The sequence below is a fragment of the Taudactylus pleione genome, unplaced genomic scaffold (genome assembly GCF_031769625.1).
Source record: "Taudactylus pleione unplaced genomic scaffold, aTauple2 ptg000015l, whole genome shotgun sequence".
Classification (NCBI taxonomy): Eukaryota; Metazoa; Chordata; class Amphibia; order Anura; family Myobatrachidae; genus Taudactylus; species Taudactylus pleione.
In genome coordinates, this window is record NW_028284417.1 from 36,143,938 (window position 1) to 36,166,281 (window position 22,344).

Consider the following 22,344-nt stretch of genomic DNA (forward strand, 5'->3'; position numbering starts at 1 on the left):
CCTTCCCAGACCCTCTCCCGGAAATGTCGGGCCTCCTTCCCCTCCGTCCCACTTCCCCCTCTCCTCCACCCACCCCTCTTCCAATTACCCCCTCCCCGGAGTCCATCATAACTCCTCCCCATTCTTTGGGGAATGACGGATCCTCCGAGGAGGATCATGGAGGCATTTCCGGAGCTCCCGTTTTGGCTCCCGGTATGTTTTTATTTTGTTTTTTTTTAAAGCACAAACTGTTTGTATGTAATCATGTGTCGTGCCTTTCTTTGTGTTTTTGTGGCTTGACTTTTGGTGATTTCGCAGTTTGCCTTTACCTCTTCCTGGTGATTTCAACATACACATATCACACCTGTGGGAATTTGTACATAGGCCTTGTATTTTTGGCAGCACCCCCTTTTTTTATTTTTTTTTAGGTTTAGGAGTGATTTCGTTGTGTTTTTGTTTTTTTAATGTGGATTCCCTATTGTTGTATTAACCCACACACTTTTCTCACCCACAGAGGAACAGAGGCGTCGGCAAGAGGTGGCGGATTGTGTTGGCCAGATGCGCCAACATGTAATTGGCATTCTTGTGGCCCTCGACCGGCTGTCTGGCCTCCTTCGCCAGTAGTTTTTTTATTTTTGTTAACTTTTCAAAATAAATTTTTTCATACAAATATACGTTCTGGCTCATTTTTTAAATCCAAAACCAAGATAGTTTAGCCTGACATAAGTAGACTGTTCCTGCAAGGATTTCCCTTTTTTAAAAGTTAGATTGTGTTTTGTCTTTGTATGTCAAACAGACACAAGAAACACATAACAGTAACAATGTCATTTCCCTTTTTGGGTGTAGTGTCAATTACATATTTCTACATTTTACAGGTTCCTAGTTGGTGCGCAAGCTGCTTAGGCCAATCTTACAAATCCCAAGGTTGGGCCAGGCTTCCTTTTGGTGTGGGTTGGGAAGCTGAAAACATATTTCAGTTTAGCTCAACTGGCGTCAGTACTGGATTACCCCTTAGTCAAATGTAACTTCTGTTAACCTGGTTACACTTGCTGTTAACGTCCCAAAAAAGGAAGACCATTTCACTCTCCAAACATTTATTCACAACATAACAGAGAAAACAAAGTGGTCACTCCCAAAAAAAGAACACAGTGATAAATTCCAATACAACACATACCAAGAAATAATTAAATAAAAACAAAAAATCAAGAACTGGTTGACGAAGGACCATGCCAACATGATTCCACAAACATGGCGTTGCGATATGGGTTCCAGAATATATGCCCAAAAGGACCAGATCCAGGTTTGGTAAGGGTAGCAGGAAGTAGTGAGCGTTGGAGTGCCAAAGATTATGTGAACAAACAGAAGATGGTGAGAAAAAAAACACAAAATTAGATGTTCGCAAACAAACACAAACACATTAGGTATAAACACTGTAGTTTTGTTACAACTTACCTAAAAAATCTGGCCACAACATCATCGCGTATGGCCCCCCCACATACTGACCTCCGACCAACCTCGGGGGGGCCATCCTCAGGTAAGGCATCCTCTGGCTGCATTGGGACACCACTCCTTATGGCAATGTTGTGAAATATCCCACACAGGACCACAATTTTAGACACCATATCCGGCACATACATGAGCTCGCCACCAGAGCGGTGGAGGCATCTGAATCGGCCTTTTAAAAGGCTGATACAGCGCTCCACCACTTGCCTGGTGGCTGTAAGTGCGGAATTATACACACTTTGTGGCCCTGGTGTGGGAGCCAAATAAGGAGTGAGCAGCCAGGACATGCAAGGGTATCCACTGTCTCCTGTGAAAAAAAATAGACAACATCAGGAACACTGTGTATCAAGCTTAACATTGTTATGTACTAAAGGTCTCCACTTACCCAGAAGCCACGCATCACCAGCTTGTAGGTTGGTTAATTTCTGCCATATCCCTGATTGCCGGATGACGAAGGAGTCATGAGCACTTCCTGGTAATTTAGCATTCAGGGACAGGATCTGGAGGGAGGCATCACATACCACCATTACATTCAGGGAGTGATAGTGTTTCCTGTTTCTAAATATTGCCTCCAGCCGTGCTGGAGGCTGAAGTGGTATGTGAGTACCATCCACAACCCCTATGATGTGTGGGAAGCCAGCTATTTGGTAAAAATTGGCCTTGGCCACACTAAGGGCACCCATATCCAAAGGCATTTTAATAAAATGATGGAGGTGCTTGAAAAGTGCCTCCATCACTGCCCTCAGGATCCGGGAAAAGGAGGATTGGGAGATGCCCGCCACTATTCCCACCGTTGTTTGAAACGATCCTGAGGCACAGAAATGTAACACCGCCATAAATTGCGTCAGTGGTGGTATTGCTGTTGGACTGTCAATTTGCCGCTCAAGATCACTTTCTATTAATGAGAGAGTGTCTATGATGATTTTGGGAGGTAGACGGTAGCGTCTTAAAACCTCATCATCGGGCATTCCAAAAAGGGTGACACGTGTTCGAAATATCTGGGGCCTTGCATGCCTACGATGCCTACGCCTGGGACGAGTTTGAGGTTGGTCGTCTTCCGGGAGCAGGGCCAGAACAATTCGCCCCAGATCTACCTGAAATTCAAAGTTTACAATGTAAGGCTTTTGAGCCACCCCAAAAGTAACATAAAACAACTTAGCTTTATGATACCATCCATAGCTGCTTACATGCCGGGGTATTGTCATGATACGTATAAACTGTAAAAAAGCCAAAAATGAGACATCAAAAATTTAGAGGGTGATTTTATGTTTGTCAAATTGGTGCAAGCCAACACATAAAATAGGCGAAACACACATTTGGCCATCGATGAAAATGACATTGCACACCGTACGTCAAATAGGGGTCAAATGGACCCCAAAAATGGAAAAGGGAAAAGCAAAACTGGTTTACATGATGAATAAGCCTCGAAAAATGCGTTAATTATTTCGCAAATGCAAGTCACTACACCAACAGTCAAAAATGCGTTAATTAGTTCGCAAATGCAAGTCACTACACCAACAGTCAAAAATGCGTTAATTAGTTCGCAAATGCAAGTCACTACACCAACAGTCAAAAATGCGTTAATTAGTTCGCAAATGCAAGTCACTACACCAACAGTCAAAAATGCGTTAATTAGTTCGCAAATGCAAGAAAAATAATGGACTTACCAAAATCGAATATATAAGATTTCCCTCAAAAAGGTCTTTGGGTCCGAAAGCCAAAACAAACTAAAATAGATGAAATTAGTGTTAAAAAAAAAAAAAAACAGAAGTAGACACCAATTGGCCACAAATTAGACTGCACAAAACTTACCAAATCAGGAAACGATGGCAAAAAATAAACCAAAAAAATGCGAACGGAAAACCAAAACAACTGTAGCAAACCAAAAAAAATACAAACACCGCCAAATCCTCCAACCGCAAACAACAAAATCCAACCAACTTAACCGCCAACAATCCAACAACGCAACCTCGACTCCACACACACCAAGCCATAAATAGTGTTTATTTTCCCGCACAAATTAAGGATGAATCATAGGGACGCACAATCAATGATGCGGCCGCAAACTAAGGACGCATGTATAAATACGTCACGAAATCACATTTAATTTCTGGTTGATTTCATTCTGGAAGCAGAGACATGGCTTCAGACCAGGGAAACAATGGCCAAAATTCCGGCGGTAAGGCCTTCATGCATTTGGTCTCAATGATTCTTTTAAAACATAATATTGTGCAAGTTGTGAAGTGGCTAAATCTGCATATTTACCCAAATAGGTGAGGAGGATGACATGGAAGAGACTGCTGGCCCCAGTCAACCCGCCAAAGCTGCCAAAAAAAAAGGCAGCCACATTTCACAAGCAAGGAGATGGAGGTTTTGATCCAGAAGTGCGTTGACATCCTGCCCCAGGCAGCCAGGAATATGAGCCAAAGCCAGAAGTGGAGAATGTGGGAGGAGGTCGCCGTTGCTGTCAATAGGGTGGGTGATTATGTCCGTCTAGCCCGGGATGTCAAACGGCGGTAAGTAAACACTTTCCCATCCTATAAACAAACCCCATTGTAAAAAAAAGGATAATGGTTCCAATTTCATTCCACAGATGGGCAGACTTCAAATATCGTCTCAAGCAAAAACTTGCCGACAGGGCTAGGCATGCAAGGGGGACAGGTGGGGGTCCCACCCCTGTGTCATTGGAGTTGACAGACTTAGAAGAGCTGGCACAGGGGTGTGTGCAGGCTGTGGAGGTGTTTGGCGTGTCCAACATGAATACGGACATGCCAGACTTTGCGGCTCCTCATGTTGGCCAAGGTAAGTCTTGTGATGTCACCAACTCTGAAATGCTATTGTGCCAATATGTAGATTCTAATGTGAGTCTTTTCGCATTTTTCCTAACAGAGACAGAGGCGGATGAGTCTGCTCCAGAGGGGAGCCTTGGCCGCAGAATTTCTGCTGGCTCTGCAGGGGAGGAACCAGTACATCCGGCTGAGGACCCTGCAGAAGCCAGTCCAGGGCGTGCCCCCTCGCAGGCAGTGGGCCTCCTCACAGAACTCAATTTTAAATCGGATTTCCATACGGAGATTCTGCAGAGGATGGACGCCAGTCTGATACGGGTGGCTGAGGCCCTGGAGCAAAATGCTGCGGCCAACGTGACCATTGCTCAGGCCCTGGCGGAAAATACCAGGGCCAACATCCGCATCGCCGATGCCCTGGAGCAGCTCGTTCGCCAGCACATGGTGGAGCCGACCTCCCTTCCTGCCGGAACATCCGGATCCTCCACCTCTGGCACAACATCAGCCAATCCTCCAAATGTGCCTAGCCCTGTGCCTAGTCCAGAGGCCACAACATCTGCCTCTGGACAGGCCAGCCCGATGGCATCCCGGACCCGGTCTGGCGCCCACCCTCACCCAGCCAAACGGGCGAGAAAACGGTGACAGCAATGGCGACTTTTCCCACACTCCTTCTGTGCTTGGCTCATATTCCTTTCTGGTCAAAACTTCCCTCTCCTTTCTTGTGAAATGTTTTTAATTTTGGTATTTACGTTTATGTTACCAGTTATGGCTTTTTTTTTTTTTTAACAAATATCTTTGCCACAAAAAAAAGGCAACAAAATATTAGGCCAATTTGTTTGTGTTTAAACAATAAATTTAAAACAAAAAACTGACATTGTATTGTGACATTATTGTACAAATGGGTTACATTTAATCCTGGCCCTAAAGGCAAAAACTGACCCTCTTAAAAAAAAAAAAAGGCCTCTTTAAGGAACGTTTAAAAAATCACATAGCGATGCAAATTCCACAGTAAACCAAAAAAAAGGGGAGCTAATTAAAACATGATGACATTATTGTTACAATAGGCCATAACCAACAAATTGTGGCCAAAATAAAACACCAAAAATGTACGCTAATTGATTGTGTAATCATGACATTAGCAGCTCTGATTTCCACCTGCGTACGCTTTTGTGCTATCCCAATAAACTGCTTTCCAAACACATACCAAGCCGGTTTTCAATCCAACACTAATTACTTTACTGACCAGCCGCGATTAATCGCAGCACCATCGTTGAGTCCCGGGACGGAGGAGAAGGCCATCGCCAATGTGGTCGAGTAATCCTGACCCTAAGCTGTGCGAGCATTTTGAAGGGAAAGCGGATGTTCCAGTGACGTATGAGACGGTCCGAACACATTTGACGTTCGCATCTGCTAATGTATGTACGCCCCAAAAACGCCTCGCCACGCCTGCGTTTTTTCATCTCCACCCCCGTCAACACCCAAAAACGCCCTGTTCTGTCAATCACATTTGACATGTCACTTCCTGTACGCTATTTTAGGAACGAGAGAAAAAAAGCTCGCAATCTGCCGTACGCACATGCGCAGTGTAACACCGACGCATGCGCGGTTAGTCAACATCGGAACGCAACGAGCGTACTGTTGTTAACGTGCGGCTCTGAATGAGGGCCTATGTCGTTCACAGACATATCGCCGGTACACACCCACGATATACAGGTACAGTATATCGGCTGTTCAATTGAACAGCCAATTTATCACACAGTGTGTACCCAGTATTAGAATAATGAGAGTTAGAAACTGATTGATTGTTACTTTATATCTCTCCACTTTTTCGCTATCCCAGATTTGAAAAATCTTTCCCTGTATGAACATTTTTGAGGAGAAGTTCTCTGGAGGGTCCAAACTTAAGCCAAAAGAAACCACATATAAGTCTGCAATGTATATATATATCCGGTACACAGAAGAGTACTTTAAACTTGCACTTTATTTTGAAATGAGCACAAGCACTGTACTATAAAATAAAGTGTAACGGTACACACTATGTTAATTTCCTCTTGTTCAAACTTGTTTAGCCTTCCTTACAAACATTGTACTGCAATAAACAATCAAGTCATACAAATAAGCTGACTTTGGTATTTATTCTTGCACACACAATTAATTAGCATTTGCAGTGCTGCTGCAGCAGACTAATCCTACTTCAACAGATTATAATATAGGTGACGTCAGATCGACAAGAAAAACTGAGTGACAACTCACAAACCAATAAAAAGAAAGACCCACTATACGCTACTTTAGAGAGAGAGACTGAGCCAAAGTAATGTAGCTGGAGTGGACTATGGAGTAGTTTCTTAATGACCACAACTGTACTGACTGCTGCAGTGGAAAATGATGGGTAGTACTGGGCCTTCGTGGCTTGGGGGCCTTTGTGCACTGAACATCCTACACTCATTGTTATGGAATAAGCTTATTCATAATAATGGAAATTGTAACATCTACGTTCCTCTGTATATGTAGAACGATATACAGTAGATAGATATACATATTGTGCACATACATAAAGCCAGGTACAAATTACATTTCTTGACTTAAATAAGATCACCTTAATTTTATTCTGCAAAAAAATAATTGCATGATATACTGCAGTTGAAAATATTAATTTCAGCATCATACCCCTACAATATTTAGCTATTCTTACCAGATATTTCTAAAATTTCAACTATGACACTTTAGACCCATGGCAAGCAAATTGATTCAAGGGGGTAAATTTACTAAAGTGAGAGTTGTTAGAAGTGAGTTTTAGAAGAGATGTTGCCCATAGCAACCAATCAGATTCTAGCTATTATCTTCTAGAATGTGCTAGTTAAATGTTAAGTAGAATCTGATTGGTTGCTATGGGCAACATCTCTTTTAAAAATCACTTCTAAAAACTCTCACTTTAGTAAATTTACCCTAAGGTGTATATAAAAATAGCTAATGCTTTTATCAGTTGTCCTCTGAGCTGCTGCCATTTAAGAGACACCTGAAGACTACAATAGCATTTGAGAATGAAATGTGAATCCCATCTGTCACTCATACTAGAGATAAGAAATATCAGCTGTGCTGCAGTGATTGTATTGTCTTGGCCTTCTAGCCATATGCCTAGATAGATACTCAGGCACTGCAGAGGTTTAGGAGACATGCCTCACTAGTTTATGTTTAAAGTAACCTAATCCTTACTGCATGTGTCCTATTTCTGGCATGGACATTCAGGGATAGGCGAGAGAGAGAGATAAAACATTTGATTGTTACAAGTAGCTCAGCTACAATGGCATTTAACCTTAGGTTCTTTATCTGGTCTACACACTGAAAGCTAAACCAAATATAGCTCAACCTTTGCATTACCTTATGTAGGCATGAAGATACAGGCACTGAGTTTACTGATGTAATTGCTTAATTGCTCAGTAAGATATAAATGATAGACAATTCTTGTGTTTAAACATATCTTAATGCTAATCCAAACTTCTCCTTATGTATTTAAATGTTTTAAAATGACCGATAGATGTATTTTAATAGCTTGAGGTCCCCCTTGATTCTATTTGAGGTACCCTTGGGGTGCACATAACACAAGTTGAAAAGCTAGTAGATAAAACATATTAATGTTTAGTCTCGGACTGTAACTAAAGAAGGAAGGTGACATTGTTGCTATCAGGCCGAACACCCAAAAGGAGGACTAAAGCATTTGCAGCTTTCATATAGCTTATACCACTATATACAGCATAAACATTGTATACCTTTTTTTAACATAATAACACATATTGGGAGGGCCTGTACTCATTTGTACTAATCTATGTTATAATCATATATACTAATTGTGGGAAACTAAAAGTACATATTGCAATGAGGCTCTATTATTTTTTTTTTTAGATCAGTCATAATGAGTTCTTTGCAAGTTCTGCTAAGACTAAAAGTATTTACGAAAATAAAAGAATTATGTCTTAGAACGAAGAAGGTCATGCAATAATAACCTAAGCAATGTGTTCTATTTAAAAGTTATGGCCAGCACTAGTGCTTATGCTTCATGTATCAGACAAACAGCTGTTAATGGATGATGACAACCCATTGTTCAAACTAAAATGGAATACACTGTACAGTATACAGCTAGGACATTTAAAAGTGTTTCAAATAAAATGTAGCTTTTTGAACAGATATTCTATGTACATATTTATGAATAGCTTAGAATATTAAATTAATTAAGGTGCGTACACACTGGGCGATATTACTGAGCGATTGCACGATTACGACATCGTAATCGTGCAATCGCTCAGTAATCGTGCACAAATGGTGCACTAAAATGTAGGAAACGACCAGCGATGCGCGTGCCAGCTGGTCGTTTCCGACATTGTCCATCGCCTGAACATGCAGGCCAATCTGCCAATAATGACAGATTGGCCATGTTCAGGAATGATGGAGTGTGCCTGCACTGAACGACTGATCGTTCAGTGTAGGCACTACAGGCGATTAGGAACGACGGTACGATTACAATGTCGTAATCATACTGTCTTTCCTGATCGCACAGTGTGTACGCACCTTAAGTGTTGACATCATGTTGACTAATAATAAACAATATACATTTATTTACTTAATTTTTCAGTTGCCAAATGATTACAACTTAATTCAAGGACACTGCATTATGGAAATCTGGGTAAAACCATGTAATTGTATATCACTATTCAGTGAAAAAATAGGCTTCTTCTATTGCATTTTGCAAATTGAGGCAGCTTAGATTCTAATGTTTCACAACAGGGTCATCTAAGTAAGCCAGTTGTCCAGTGTGTACAATATGTGTGTACTACATCTCATCACTGTGCTAAGTCACAGCCAAAGACAGGTTTCAAGGTCAATGTCTTGTTAGAATGCTTTGCAGGCCTCTGGTTTTGTGTTTATGTATGTGGCTTCTCAGTTACTGACACTGTGGGAGGCTTGCAGGTCTCTATGAGCAAGTGAAAACCAGAGTATTAAAATCACTTATATTTTAATTACTTAATTCCCTAATCGTATAATTAAATACAGTACAGACACAGTTTCTATTTCCATTCTTTTCATTTAATACTTTTAATGCCAATTTTAGCTATTCATACAAATCTGAGTTTATGGCATAAGCTTATTCATAATGGAAATTGTACCATCTACGTTCCTCTGAATGGGACTATTCATATTTGTTCACATTAAACTGAATAGTGCTGTAGAAAAAAAATGGAAAAACGATTTATCTTATAACTATGTTGTACATTCTATAGTAAATTATAAGGCTATACATTTACTGCCAAAAGGTACAAGGTACCAAGGTGAGAGACTTTATACAACAAAATAAAAGCCAATGATTATATGAGATAAAGATTATTCTGTACTTAATGTACTTTGCTGTTGCTGAGATTATATCTTTAATAATGTGCAGGTTTATAAATATGGATGCGCTGCCAATAGCAACCAATCAGATTCTACTTATCATTTATCTTGCACTTTCTAGAATATAATAGCTAGAATCTGATTGGTTGCTATGGGCAACATCTCCACTTCTACAAACCGCACCTTAGTAAATATACCTCTAGGTATACACTTTTAGTCGACTTCAGTCACCTTCTCTGTAGCAATTACTCAAAGAAATAAATACATATTGTAGACATGAATTATATTTTATAAATAGTATATACATAGTAAACACTAGCAAATGAAAAGTTTTCTTTAAAGATAGATAAAGCACTAATGAATAATAAAACAATTATAGCAACCTATATTAACAACAAAATCAAGCTTTTCTTTTCGCTTATATTGTTTTCATCAAATTATATGTTATAAATGTCACTTACAGCTGCCTTGTAAATATCATCCATGATAAGTAAGGGTTGGTAAGAGTCCTGTAGAGGTGAAACTGATGATTTAAATGACAATTTAGGGCTGAGCTTATATATAGGACACAGGAAGAATCTTAAAGTGCCACTCACTGGTCGCTCCTCCTGAACACATCACTCGTGTCATTTAACAGGTTCCGTCCCATCCCCTTGGAAACATAAGACTAGTATGTGGAACATACTCCCAGATGCATTTATTTATATACTTAATGGAAACTGGGATAGCAGAGATTTTTATTCCTTTTTCAGAGCTGCAGTCATTAGAAATATGATTTTAAGATTTGAAAACACATAGCAGATATACAGTTACTTACAGTACATTGATTAAATCAACAAGACAATTGCATATTATACAGTATATAAATTATGAAAACTTTATTAAACACAAGTTATTTAAAGCTGTAAATAATATCCTTACCTGCTAAATTTTTTTAATTTTCATAAAGGTAAGGGAAAAGATCTGTTTCTATTTCTAGTAGAGAATTGCAAGCCATCTATTAGCATCTAATACTCGTACAGTGCAAGCATACAAAGTGATGCAGATCTTCCTCACTGGGATGGGAGTTTTGCCTTCAGTACTGGAGGCACCATTGTTACAACAGCTTCTTACAGTCCTGACTAGATGACACTTATTATGTCTGCAACTTTTCTGAGCATGCAGTGTAAATGTCAGGATCTTGCAAACACTGGCATCAGGGGATAGTTTATTATAGAATAGAAATATTACAGGCTAATAAATATATCACATTTAATAAATAAAATAAACTACAGCTGGGTACCCACTAAAAGATGTGTGTACCCAGCGGTATTACAGACGACCTCACTGCCGACGGGCCAATATATCACGGCGGCCGGTACACATTACATGATCTGGTGCCCGCCCACCCGATATGTCAGCACCAGCCGCATGCCGCTGCATGGGGTCGTCAGTCGCATTGTCAGATTGAGCTGCCTATAGGGACGACCAGACGATGTGACTTATGACCAAACGGGAGTGAGTTTGGTCGTTAGTAGTGTGTACACACTGGCATATATTGACGATGTGCCAGCCCGATCCGCCGGATTGGTGACACTTTGTCTACATATCAGCTGATGTATACCACTTCAATGCCATAGGCACTTTCATGATAGTGTGCCTGTATGTTATTCTATTTCAGCCTGAACCTACCTGTGACATACTGTATAGGGTTGACACAACTATGGTTTTCACCAGTCAGATTTGTGATGTCCTTTAGTCTTTTTGGCAATCAAATCTAAAATTCACATACTGAACTAAATCATACTTTCCTACACTAATGGAACCTGCAATAGGCTCTCAATATTTTCAGGTAACCCCCTTCACCCCCGGAGGAGTAGGGACTTCTCCCACATCCCACCCATTTCCTAGTGAAGTGGGCAGAATGGGAATAATCTTTCTAGGGATCGTCAGTCTGCAATAAGGGGATGGAGCCTAATAACGCAATTCTATGAGAATCACGCCATTTGGCCAATATGTGGGATTTGTGGCATTTGACAGTGAGGAGGTGGCTTAATGACATGGATATTCTGACCCTGCCCCCCCCCTTTCCATTGCCATTCTCCTGCATCTCCTCTTCAGGCTTCTCACAGAGAGGAAAATCAGAATGTAGGCAAGTATGATATCAATTACTAACTGTAACCTTACTGCACAAAGCACAGATAATATTAACTATTTAAGAAGAATTAAAAGCACAAACAACATGTAAGTACTGAATATAGGAGAACTGAGTATCTGAATACAATAAAATATACCCCAATGAGACCAAGTAATATAAATTGCAAGTTAAATTTGTAATAGAAATCTTCAAAAAGGACCTGAATCAGAGATGGAAGCAATAGTGATGGTTACATATGTCAATGCAGCAGGAGGCATCTGTAGAAAAAAGACGGCTCCTGCCAGCATATGTGATCCAAGTGCTGTGTCTGAAGGGGTTGGGTATGGGATGCCAGCACTCAGGATCCTGGCAGTCAGAATCTTGATGCTGGCAGGGATGTGCAGTCAGGGTGGCAGAACCTCCCCTGTCATACTCTCTGTCAGACTGCGGAGTTTTGACTATAAAAATTATTAGAATAATAAAAATAAGATATTCATTACTTCAAAATTCTTCTTTGTATTATTCAGATCGTTTTTATAGACAAAACTCAACAAAATTGCAGTACTCCCTGTAAAAACAGTGAGAGACGAGAGATGAGGCAATAAGAGCTCAGCCTCACTGCTGATAGCTCATAAACTGCCAGGATGTGGGGGCTGGGCCACAAAGCAGCCAATAAAACAGAGAAAAAGAGCTAATAGAGGCATGCCTCAATGTGAGGGGACATGACTTGAGCTCTGATGGACTTCTTTGATGATCAGGTGACCAGTCCAGGAAGTACTCAGACTTTGGAGCTCAACAGCAGCACTGAGGAGGAAAGGAAATTGGCATATGCAGACAGAGGAAACACACAATGTAGAAAAAGGTGAGGAGGGTCTGCTGGTAGGGGGAGATCTGTGTGTGTGTGTGTGTGTGTGTGTGTGTGTGTGTGGGGAAATATTTTGTGCTGGGGGGATCTCCTGTGCTAGTAGGAGATATATGTTAGGGAGGTTTGTGATACAAGGATCTGTGTGAGGGGGAGATCTGTACAAGTTGGGCAGGTTCATATATGTGTGAGTGTGAATCTGGCTCTGATACTAGCCAGTGCCTCCCCATCCATTGACCTCACCACACATCCCTGGATGCTGGATCCCGACAGGGTTAGGTTACAGACACCTGTCAGTAAGTATCCTAACCCTACTCCATACCCTTCCCCTCCCTCCCTGTGGCCTATACCTAACCCCCCCACAGCCAAAACCTAACTTCCCCCCAAGCCTAACCCTACCCCTAGTGCCTAACTCTAACCCCCCTAGTGTCTAACCCTAACCCTCCCCTAACCTAAGTGCTTACTGTGAGGATGCCGGCGGCCGGAATGCTGGAGCTGGGATTCTGACTGGTGTTGGGATTCCCGCACTGATATTCTGAGCGCCAGCATCCCAGCCGCCAGGATCTCAAATGTATCCTGTCTGAAGATGCATCATGGATCACCATTGCGATAACTGCATGAATTACCCATTTGAGTTAGCTTAAACTTATTCCGAATGCATAATGGAACTGCTCAGTTGAGGGAAGATGCAGACCCTGGCCCTGTCACTCCTAGGAAACAGGAATGGCACACCCCTGTTTCCAGATATGCAGGCCGGTTTCACCCACACCCTGCCCCCAAATGGCTGCAGCCTGTCAGTAAGGCTGCTGCTTTGGGAAACTTCAGATATCTTACATTAGAAGATTGGCAGATACGCAGTACAGATCCTGTGCATGAGCCGATATTCTAACATAGGAGATGTATGCAAACTATTGGGTTTGTGTACATCTCTGAATGAGGCAGTAAGTTATTTATCAAATCAGTTCATCGAATTGTTTGGTAGTTTCAAAGTTCACCGTAAATTCTAGATTGACTACATAAGGAAAAAACGCTTAATTCAAGCAAGACTAACTTCCATCACCATGTTCCAGTTGGTACGACCACGGGTTAGTTGATTCTCATATGGGTAAACTGGCTTAAACATGTACAGTAGTAGCTTAAAATTATACGTTTTAACTGTTTTCTAATGAAAATAGAGAATTGTGACCCTCAAATGATAAATGCTGAATAACACAATTAGATCTTCAAACACAGTAGTGTTCGAAATGAATTTTTTTAAAATACTTCTCAGTATTTAAATATTATTTAAGTAGTATTAAAATATACAAAATTAAAACTTTTTTGAAAATACTAATTTTAACATGAACAACAAACGTGAATCAAGAGCTGGGAACCCACAGCAAAAGATGAATGAGAGCTGCAAAATCTACTGTTAGGGTTAGGGACAGAGGGCCTCATTCAGAGGCGGTCGGAGGATGCAAGCGGTCGCTCAGAAACTGGGCGGCCACTTGCATCCTGACCGCCCGCCTCTGTTGCGGTCGTTAGGCTGTGGGTTAACACCCACAGCTCTAACGATCGCTCCGGTGATGGTCGCGATGGTCAGAGACCATCGCGACCATCGGGGCTTACGACGAGACCCTAGGGTAGGGTCTCCCTTGTTGTAAGCCCCGGAGAGCTTCTGGCTCTGTCTGAGCCAGAAGCTCTGCACTGACATCACTAGTGATGTCAGTGGGGCCTCCCCCAAATGGCAGGCATTCCCTTAGGAACGCCTCAGTTTGGGCTGCCACCTCCCCGGCCCGCCTTCCAAACGGGGCGAGCTGTCAATCAACATCGACAGCTCGCCCCTTTGGATCAAGACCCGCTACGATCGGTGCTGTCGGTCGTAGCGGGTCTCGCGCATGCGCACGATGGCGCCGTCGTGCGCATGCTCTGTGGGGGGGCCATCGACCCGGTCCGAGCGCATCGGCGCTAACGACCGGGTCTGAATGACCCACAGAATGTGAAGAAAACGAGTACGTCAACATTCTAATAATGTCGACAAAATATCTCTGTTGACTTGCAGAATGTCGACATGGTCATTGACGAAATCATGAACATGTTGACATGTTCAATGTCGTCATGATGAATATGGTCATTGTTACTGTCTAACATATATACCAAATCCTTGAAACATGTTACTTTTTTCCTGTGCTAAAGTGTCAACTAAATAGAGCATTGTGAGCATGTGATGCACAATTTACTGAGCTCAAAGTCATAACACTGCACAGAACACTGCCTGCCCCTGTAACATGTTATGTTATGACATCACAACAAGTGTAGGGAGCAGGAAGATAGGTGCCAGACACATCCTAAGGGCGAATGTGACCTGTGACTTTTTATGTACCATGGTGACTCTCCAGGCATGTTGAAAGCTGAAAATTGGTGCCACTGGGGCAATAATCATGCAGCTCCCTTGGTCTTACAAACTGGGCATGGCCGTGACACCACAGGACCATTTTTGAAGAGGGCAATAGAACAAAGAACCAGTGTCCAACACTCTTCAATATAGTTCAATAAAAAGCCAGCGTAGTTCGGTATTTACAGAAATATTATGCCTTCTTGCATGTACATTTAGCTCTAAACAGATGATTTCTCTGTTTTACTTTAGTCTAAAAATGTACTTCAAGTTATTATTTTGGATGAAATAAGCATACATTTTTGACATATTTTCCTTTTACACACTATGTACAATTAATCCAGAAATAGTACACAGAGGGAGTGAAGGATCTGCAGAAGGAGAGGGTGGTCCAAAAGCAGCAGAAAGGTAAATGGGAATAAGCAGATAGTAGTGGTCCTTGGATTTGGCAACTAGGAGGTCATTGCTGACTTTCATGACTGCACTTTCTGTGGAGTGGAGAGGACAAAATTCAGACTGAAATGAGTCGGAGAGAAAGGCGGTAAGGTGTTTGTAGACATTCTGCTCAAGGAGTTTGAAGGCAAATGGGAGGAGAGAGGTGGGGCAGTATTTGGAGATAGTGTTAGGATCAAGGGAGGGTTTTTTAAGAATGGGGTAGACAAGGGCATGCTTGAATGTAGAGGCAACAATGCCTGATGAGAGGGAGAGATTGAAGAGATGGGTAAGATGTGAATAGGCAACATGAGAGAAGTTGCAGAGGAGGCAGGAAGGGATAGGGTCAAGGGGGAGGACAGAATGAGGGCCATGACTTCATCTCCAGATACTGAGGAGAGAGGTCAGAGTTGGCAGGATGGAAGGGGAGGGGTAGGCTGGAAAAGGAAGGGATGGGGTGCTGGGGGTCTGCCAGGATGTGATGTCATGCCATATGGAGTCAATTTTTGAAATTAAGTGAGTGACAAAGTCAAGGGCAGAGAGAGAGGAAGGGCGGCGAGGGGCAGCAAACATGGGAGCTGAAAATAGCAAAGAAACAAAGAGGATTGGAGGACTGGGACGAGATAAGTGTCTTAAAGATTGACTGTTTAGAGAATGAGAGAGTAGCACTGTAGGTTGAGAGCATAAATTAGAAATGGAGGAAATCTGCACTGGAGCAGGATTTTAAACTGTCACGCGGTGGTTCGTTATCCATTTTTTAGATATCTGGTGCATTTGGAATGCCAAGGTTGACTGCCAGAGCAACAAAGTGAAGAGCAGAAGTAAGGGAAACATTTAATAGGTAAACTGCTTGGTCAGTGCAGGAGAGAGAGACAGTGGGGGAGTTGATCACGGAAGATAAGGATACGGTGTCAATAGCCTCAAGGTTACAATAAAGGTGGGTATACACCTGACAGATATATCTGCAGATCGAGTGATCTGCAGATGATGGTTTTTCATACACACTGAATGACCATCATCTGCATGCTGCAGCTGGTCCTGGCAGCCGGGGGGCAGGTAGGGGGCTTGGCTTAATCGGAAAGGTGCGGCCACACCCCCTTCGGGAAAACAAACAAAAAACATTTGCGATGCTGGGGAGGAGGGCGCTGTGTACCCCTCAGCCCAGTGTACAGCTAATGGGGGGCGTAATCAACGTGATCGCTCCCCCTTTAGCATAGGAGACTGCTCGGGCTGCTGCTTTAGCAGCCTCGGACAGTCTCCCAGTGCATCCCAGCACACAGCAGCGTGTGCTGGGTTGCTGTGGATGGGGAGATGTGCCGTACCCGCGTAAGTAGTACCTTCTCGCGGCTCCCCCCCTCTCTGCAGCCCGGTGTACAGGCGATCGGCCGATCACACGTACACATTTGCTGATGGACAGATATGTCTACATACATATCTGTTCATGGGCTGTGCAGCACAGCCAATGCGATATGTCTGTGAATGACATTCACAAACATATCGTCTGTGTACACTGGCTGACGGGGGCATTATATATTGGCCAATCAATTGACCAGCCAATATATCTGCCAGTGTGTACCCAGCTTTAGTGATGGTGGCCTTGGAAGGCAAGGGTAGAGAAGTAGTGAGGGATAGGTTAAAAGAGATAAGATGATGGTCAGAGAGGGGAAACGATGAGTGAAGACCAGATCAAGGGTAAGGAGTTTAGAGGCAGAGGATTCTGTGGGGACATCTACTGTATAGGGATACTGAAGTCAACTAAGATGAGAAAGGAAGGTCTGATGAGAGGCAGTGGGGTGATAAAAGGAAGAAAAGTATTGGTAGATCTAAAGGCACAACTAAAATAGTATATTGTAAAGATAAGAAGTTTGTAGCTGTTTACGTTGCAGGGCTCTAAAATTAGGATAAAATTATTTTAAAAATGTATGTGTGTGAAACAATGGTAAAAATGACAGTGAATGCAGGATGTCCAGAAGCATAGCACTTTGTTAGAAGTAATTTCACAGATGAAGAAATTGTAAATCACACTCAGGAAAACAGAAGGGTTATAGTGTATTTTCTTTAAAAGGTAGTGTACTTTTAATTATGGAAATCTGTTAGCAGGAAACTGCAATTACCTTGACAGGACATTGGTAAACAAAGTCTTTCATCTAGGGCTGCATATAATTGATGTGAGGTTGTCTACCTGTTTCCTAAAACAGTGTAACAGTGTTGGTGAGGTAAACAAACAGCCGTCTGACTAAAAGGGTATTCATACTTCAACCAGGATCAAAGACCAAAGCCATATATTATCTATTTCGATGTACAATTGATATTTTTATATCAGCTAGGAGTTCCTAAAATCAGAAATATATTAAAGGTCCAAGACTTTTGGTTTTTGAAAAATGAGGTGTCTAACCAATCACACCTCACAACGATGTCAGATTTACATTAATTTCATAGCTTAAATAATAAAGATTAGTGTGATCATACAATACTTCATGTATCTATTACATGGGAAATTATGTACAGTTATTTGTATTTAAGTTAAAAGTCACTTGGGCAGTCCTGATATGGACCCTGATTTAATTAATGTGTTAGCCAGTCATCAGAGACTTGGTTATGACCTCACTAAGGGGCGGGGAGGGAGATACAGGTGACAAAAGGGCATGTAGTTAGGATCCCAGCAGTCAGGATCCTAACGGTCAGAACACCGGCTCTGGAATCCCGACGATCATTGGAATACCAGCTCCTGAATAATTATGGTCACAATTCCATTGGTGAGTATTAGGGTTAGGGATTAGGGTTAGGCACTAGGAGGAGGGTTAGGGTTAGGCTGTGGAAAGGGAGGGTTAGGTTGCAGGATGGGTGGGTTAGGGTTAGGCTGTGAGAGGGGTGGGTTAGGGTAAGGATTAGAATACTTACCAACATGCGTTAGGATTTTGACCATCAGGATACTGGAGCCAGCATTGTCACCATCAGGATTCTGACCACCAGGATGTTGTACCCTGATGACGGGGATGCATTCCCCGAAACATTGATTATTAAACACTGAAGTTTGTTCATATATATATATATATATATATATATATATATATATATATGCACACAACATACATACACATATAGCATACATACACACACAGCCCTGATGCTAGGATATGCAGCGCCACCATGCAAACTGAATATGCACCCACCTACAAACATGTCCTTTTTCAAATGTTTTATATTTTTATATGTGCAAGGGATAAAATTGGGGATGGCTGGGGAAACAGAAAGATATTCTAACTTTCCTCTGCCACAAAACTCACACTAACACTTAGGTTAGTTAAGGCTTTCCTCTGGAGAATGGATTCTTCAGCTCTCCCCAGATTAATGAGAGAAGGCAGTCCATAAGGGCCTTACCTAGGGATGGCCATCGACCAATCATCGATGGTTTATGGCCGATGTTGAATATTTTTACCTTCAATGGCTAAGAGTCAATGGTTCTTAGTCATCAATGAATGAGTGAGAGCCGCTGTTTTTATTTTTTTCAGATGGGACAGAGCTTAGCCCCAACCCTGTTTTTTGATTGGCCCGTGGCCCGACATCATCCCCTGCAGCCGTGGCCAACGAGGGGTACAAACCATTGATGGTTCACCATAGATGGTTTGTGTGCCATCAATGGTAACCACCGATGGACACCCCAATCCCTCACATTGGGAGAACTTAAAATTCGGACAGCCATCGACGATTCAAAATCATTAATAGCTTATGTTGAATACTTTTACCATTGATGAGCGCTGATATTTTGTTTCTCCCTGGATGGGCCGGGGCTTAGCCTCCCACCGGAGCAGTGGCCATCAAGGGGTGCAAACCATCAATGGTACAGCAGAGATGGTTTGTGTGCCATCAATGGCCAACCCTAACTTTAAAACTTCAAAATTACACTAGGGGTAGGGAAACTTAAGAATTTTTTTTTGTTTTTTGTTTTTTTTTGCTAATGGATTTTTATTTTTAATGCTTGGTATGTGCTGGTCACTATTTGTTGGTTTTTGTGTGGCAGCTGCGCAGAGGGGAGTGCAGACATTGCATCAGTTGTTGGCGTGGTGCATTATGTGCAAATTATCTTGTGAATAGTGCATTGTGATTGATGTGTTTGCACTCTTTTCCTGCATGGTTGACATACAGTATGGGAATCAGTGGGTGGTGATTGGTATTTGGTGGGTATTGTTGGGGAAGAGATATAATAGAAAAAAATAAATAAATTATATACTCTCTCCAATTTTAAATGTTTATGATATAAAGTGATATATATTAAGCCTAACATGCACTAATGAAGCAATGGAGGAGAGCAGACTGGTAAGAGCAGAGGATGCAGGGGGCCAGGGAGATCAGTGATTGTTGCTGCAGGGGCCTGGCAGAGACTGTGGTTTTCTGTATGCTGCATGCGCTCCTAGCTCCCAACCTGATAAAAGTTCTGAAAGTCTCTTGTTCTATGCCAGACTTTGTGAATCAATCTAATTGAGACTGTACCTTCATTTTTCAGCTGTGCCCCCAGCCAGAATAGGCTGCATGTTGTATTCTGTACGTTTTTTTCTTTTATTTGAAGCTGCAACACGTTTGTCTTTGTAATCTGTAGCCATTTTTCTTTATATAACTTCTGTAACTAAAGATTGCACTTCTTTTGTAAATAATGTGTTCCCTTATTAGACTATTACATATATACGCTCCAGAACGTAGTTTTTGAGGAAGCAATGAAATCCCTAAGTTTATGCTACAGTATGACTATTATCTATTGTTAGAGGGAGGGGGAGACCAGCTAACTGTGTGGTAGTATATGTCACTAAGCCTGTGCAATTGTGAAAGACCTGTTTGGGGACCGGTGGATTTTTGTAATTACATGTGCCAGCTGTGTGTCTCCAGAATTTATTATTACATTGCTTGGATTAGTCTTGGAAATGTGGGGGGGGGGGGGGGGAAAGGGGCGCCAATGCTCTTTCTGGCACAGGACACCAAAAAGTCTAGTTATGGCTCTGCTGTTCACTAGTACTTAGCTACCACCTGGACTTGATCCTTGCAGTGTATTGTTGTTATTGCCTATTACAGTGAGATGTGAGTCTGGGAGACTCGCAGCTATGGTGTCTCAAACAGGAGAAATGCAGACCCTCCAACATGACCCATTCCATTAGGTACAAAATGCTCTGCTCCTGGTCTTCCCTCCTAATTTATGACTGCCGACACCTGTGCTGAAATACCTGTCTCATCAATTACCTAGTTCAACACAGATGGCTGCAATCATACATTAGGTGGGAAGTCCAGGAGCAGTACATTTTGTACCTAATGGAATGGGTCATGTTGGAGGGTAGGTAAATGGTATAGACAGGATACATGGCAGATCAGTTAAGAAGGCAGGAGAAGGACACTGAACAGATGCAGACAAGAGTTCAGGAGTTGGCTGGGGTCCAACTCATAGAATAGCACAATCCTTAGGATCAGCAAGGACATGAGTTAGTCCAGGTAAAACCAACAGGGCAGTGAACACACTAAATACATTTATGTGGGTAACACCCAATCAGCAGCTGGAATGAGATCATGTGAAAACCACAAGAATACAGTGTTATTGGAGCAGCTATAAACTAGCAGCCCTGAGAGCTGTCAGACAGCATAGGTGCTGCCTAATTAATGCTGAGCCAGAGTGGAAATTAGTTGCCTGGCAACCTTAGCACATACCATCCCACTAAAACCAGACAGATTACAGACAGAAGTGTAACATTAGGCCACTTGTTTATTTTTTCCTTCCTTTTTTAAGGCAGTAGAGGCACACAGGGCCTGGATTCCCAGGGTGGGGTTATGGGGTTTGGATGTCTGCTTTCTATACTCATACAGCCATGCCACCAACTATAAGATTAAATAGGATACAGCCCCAGGGTCTCTACTTACAGAACAATAAGCAGTTGGATTTGAAACCTATGGCAAACTGACCTTTAGTAAATTTACCCCAAAATGTACAGACAAACAGCTGTCCTGCTGAGGTTCTTCATTATCCTAACACAGATTAGACTTAGTTGAGATACATTATCTAATCAAACATTATTAAAGTTCTAGCTTTGTATGTAGTGGATCAAAGGGCATTTTGCATTAGAAATAATATACTCCAGAAAAAAAAATGATGCCGAAATTTTTATCTGATGAGACTTGCAGTAGGGATATTTAGGCAAAACCATACCAAATTATAAGGGTGTGGGTAAAAGCCGGAAACATAGTAAATGCATTGAAAAAGCCGGAAACCATGAAAAGTGTATTGAAAAAGCCGGAAATCTTATTAAATGCATTGAAAAAGCCGGAAACCATAGTAAATGTATTGAAAAGGCCGGAAATCTTATTAAATGCATTGATAAAGCCGGAAACCATAGTAAATGTATTGAAAAAGCCGAAAATCTTATTAAATGCATCGAAAAAGCCGGAAACCATAGTAAATGTATTGAAAAAGCCGGAAATCTTATTAAATGCATTGAAAAAGCCGGAAACCATAGTAAATGTATTGAAAAAGCCATAAATAATAGTAAATGTATTGAAAAAGTCGGAAATCTTATTAAATGCATTGAAAAAGCCGGAAACCATAGGAAATGTATTGAAAAAGCCATAAATCATAGTAAATGTATTGAAAAAATCAGAAATCTTTTTAAATGCATTGAAAAAGCCAGAAATCATAGTAAATGTATTGAAAAAGTCAGAAATCTTATTAAATGCATTGAAAAAGCCGGAAACCATGTAAAGTGCATTGAAAAAAATCTGGAAATCATATTAAGGACCATATCCAATCAGCTGTGAAAAGCTGCGGTTTGTCGAAAAGTTTATACTTGTGCAAACTTTTCATCAAAAATGCATATTGTGCTATCCTATTAGCCACAGCTTTTTTTTTTAAAGCCAAATGCCACATCGCGTCTTTTGTAAT

The 22,344-nt window shown here is 41.7% G+C and overlaps 1 protein-coding gene across 2 annotated transcripts in view; it reads right to left on the bottom strand.

Annotated features, from left to right (window-relative positions):
* Nucleotides 1–10,222, bottom strand: part of LOC148542231 (troponin C, slow skeletal and cardiac muscles-like) — a 38,664-nt gene extending 28,442 nt beyond the window's left edge. The window contains exon 1 of one of the 2 annotated variants that reach the window (XM_088470946.1): nucleotides 10,109–10,222. In XM_088470946.1, coding sequence (XP_088327072.1) covers nucleotides 10,109–10,132 — 24 coding nt within the window. In that variant the 5' untranslated portion in view covers nucleotides 10,133–10,222. The remainder of the gene's footprint in view (nucleotides 1–10,108) is intronic. The other variant, XM_088470941.1, reaches the window with a different exon arrangement.
* Nucleotides 10,223–22,344: the final 12,122 nt, after the last annotated feature.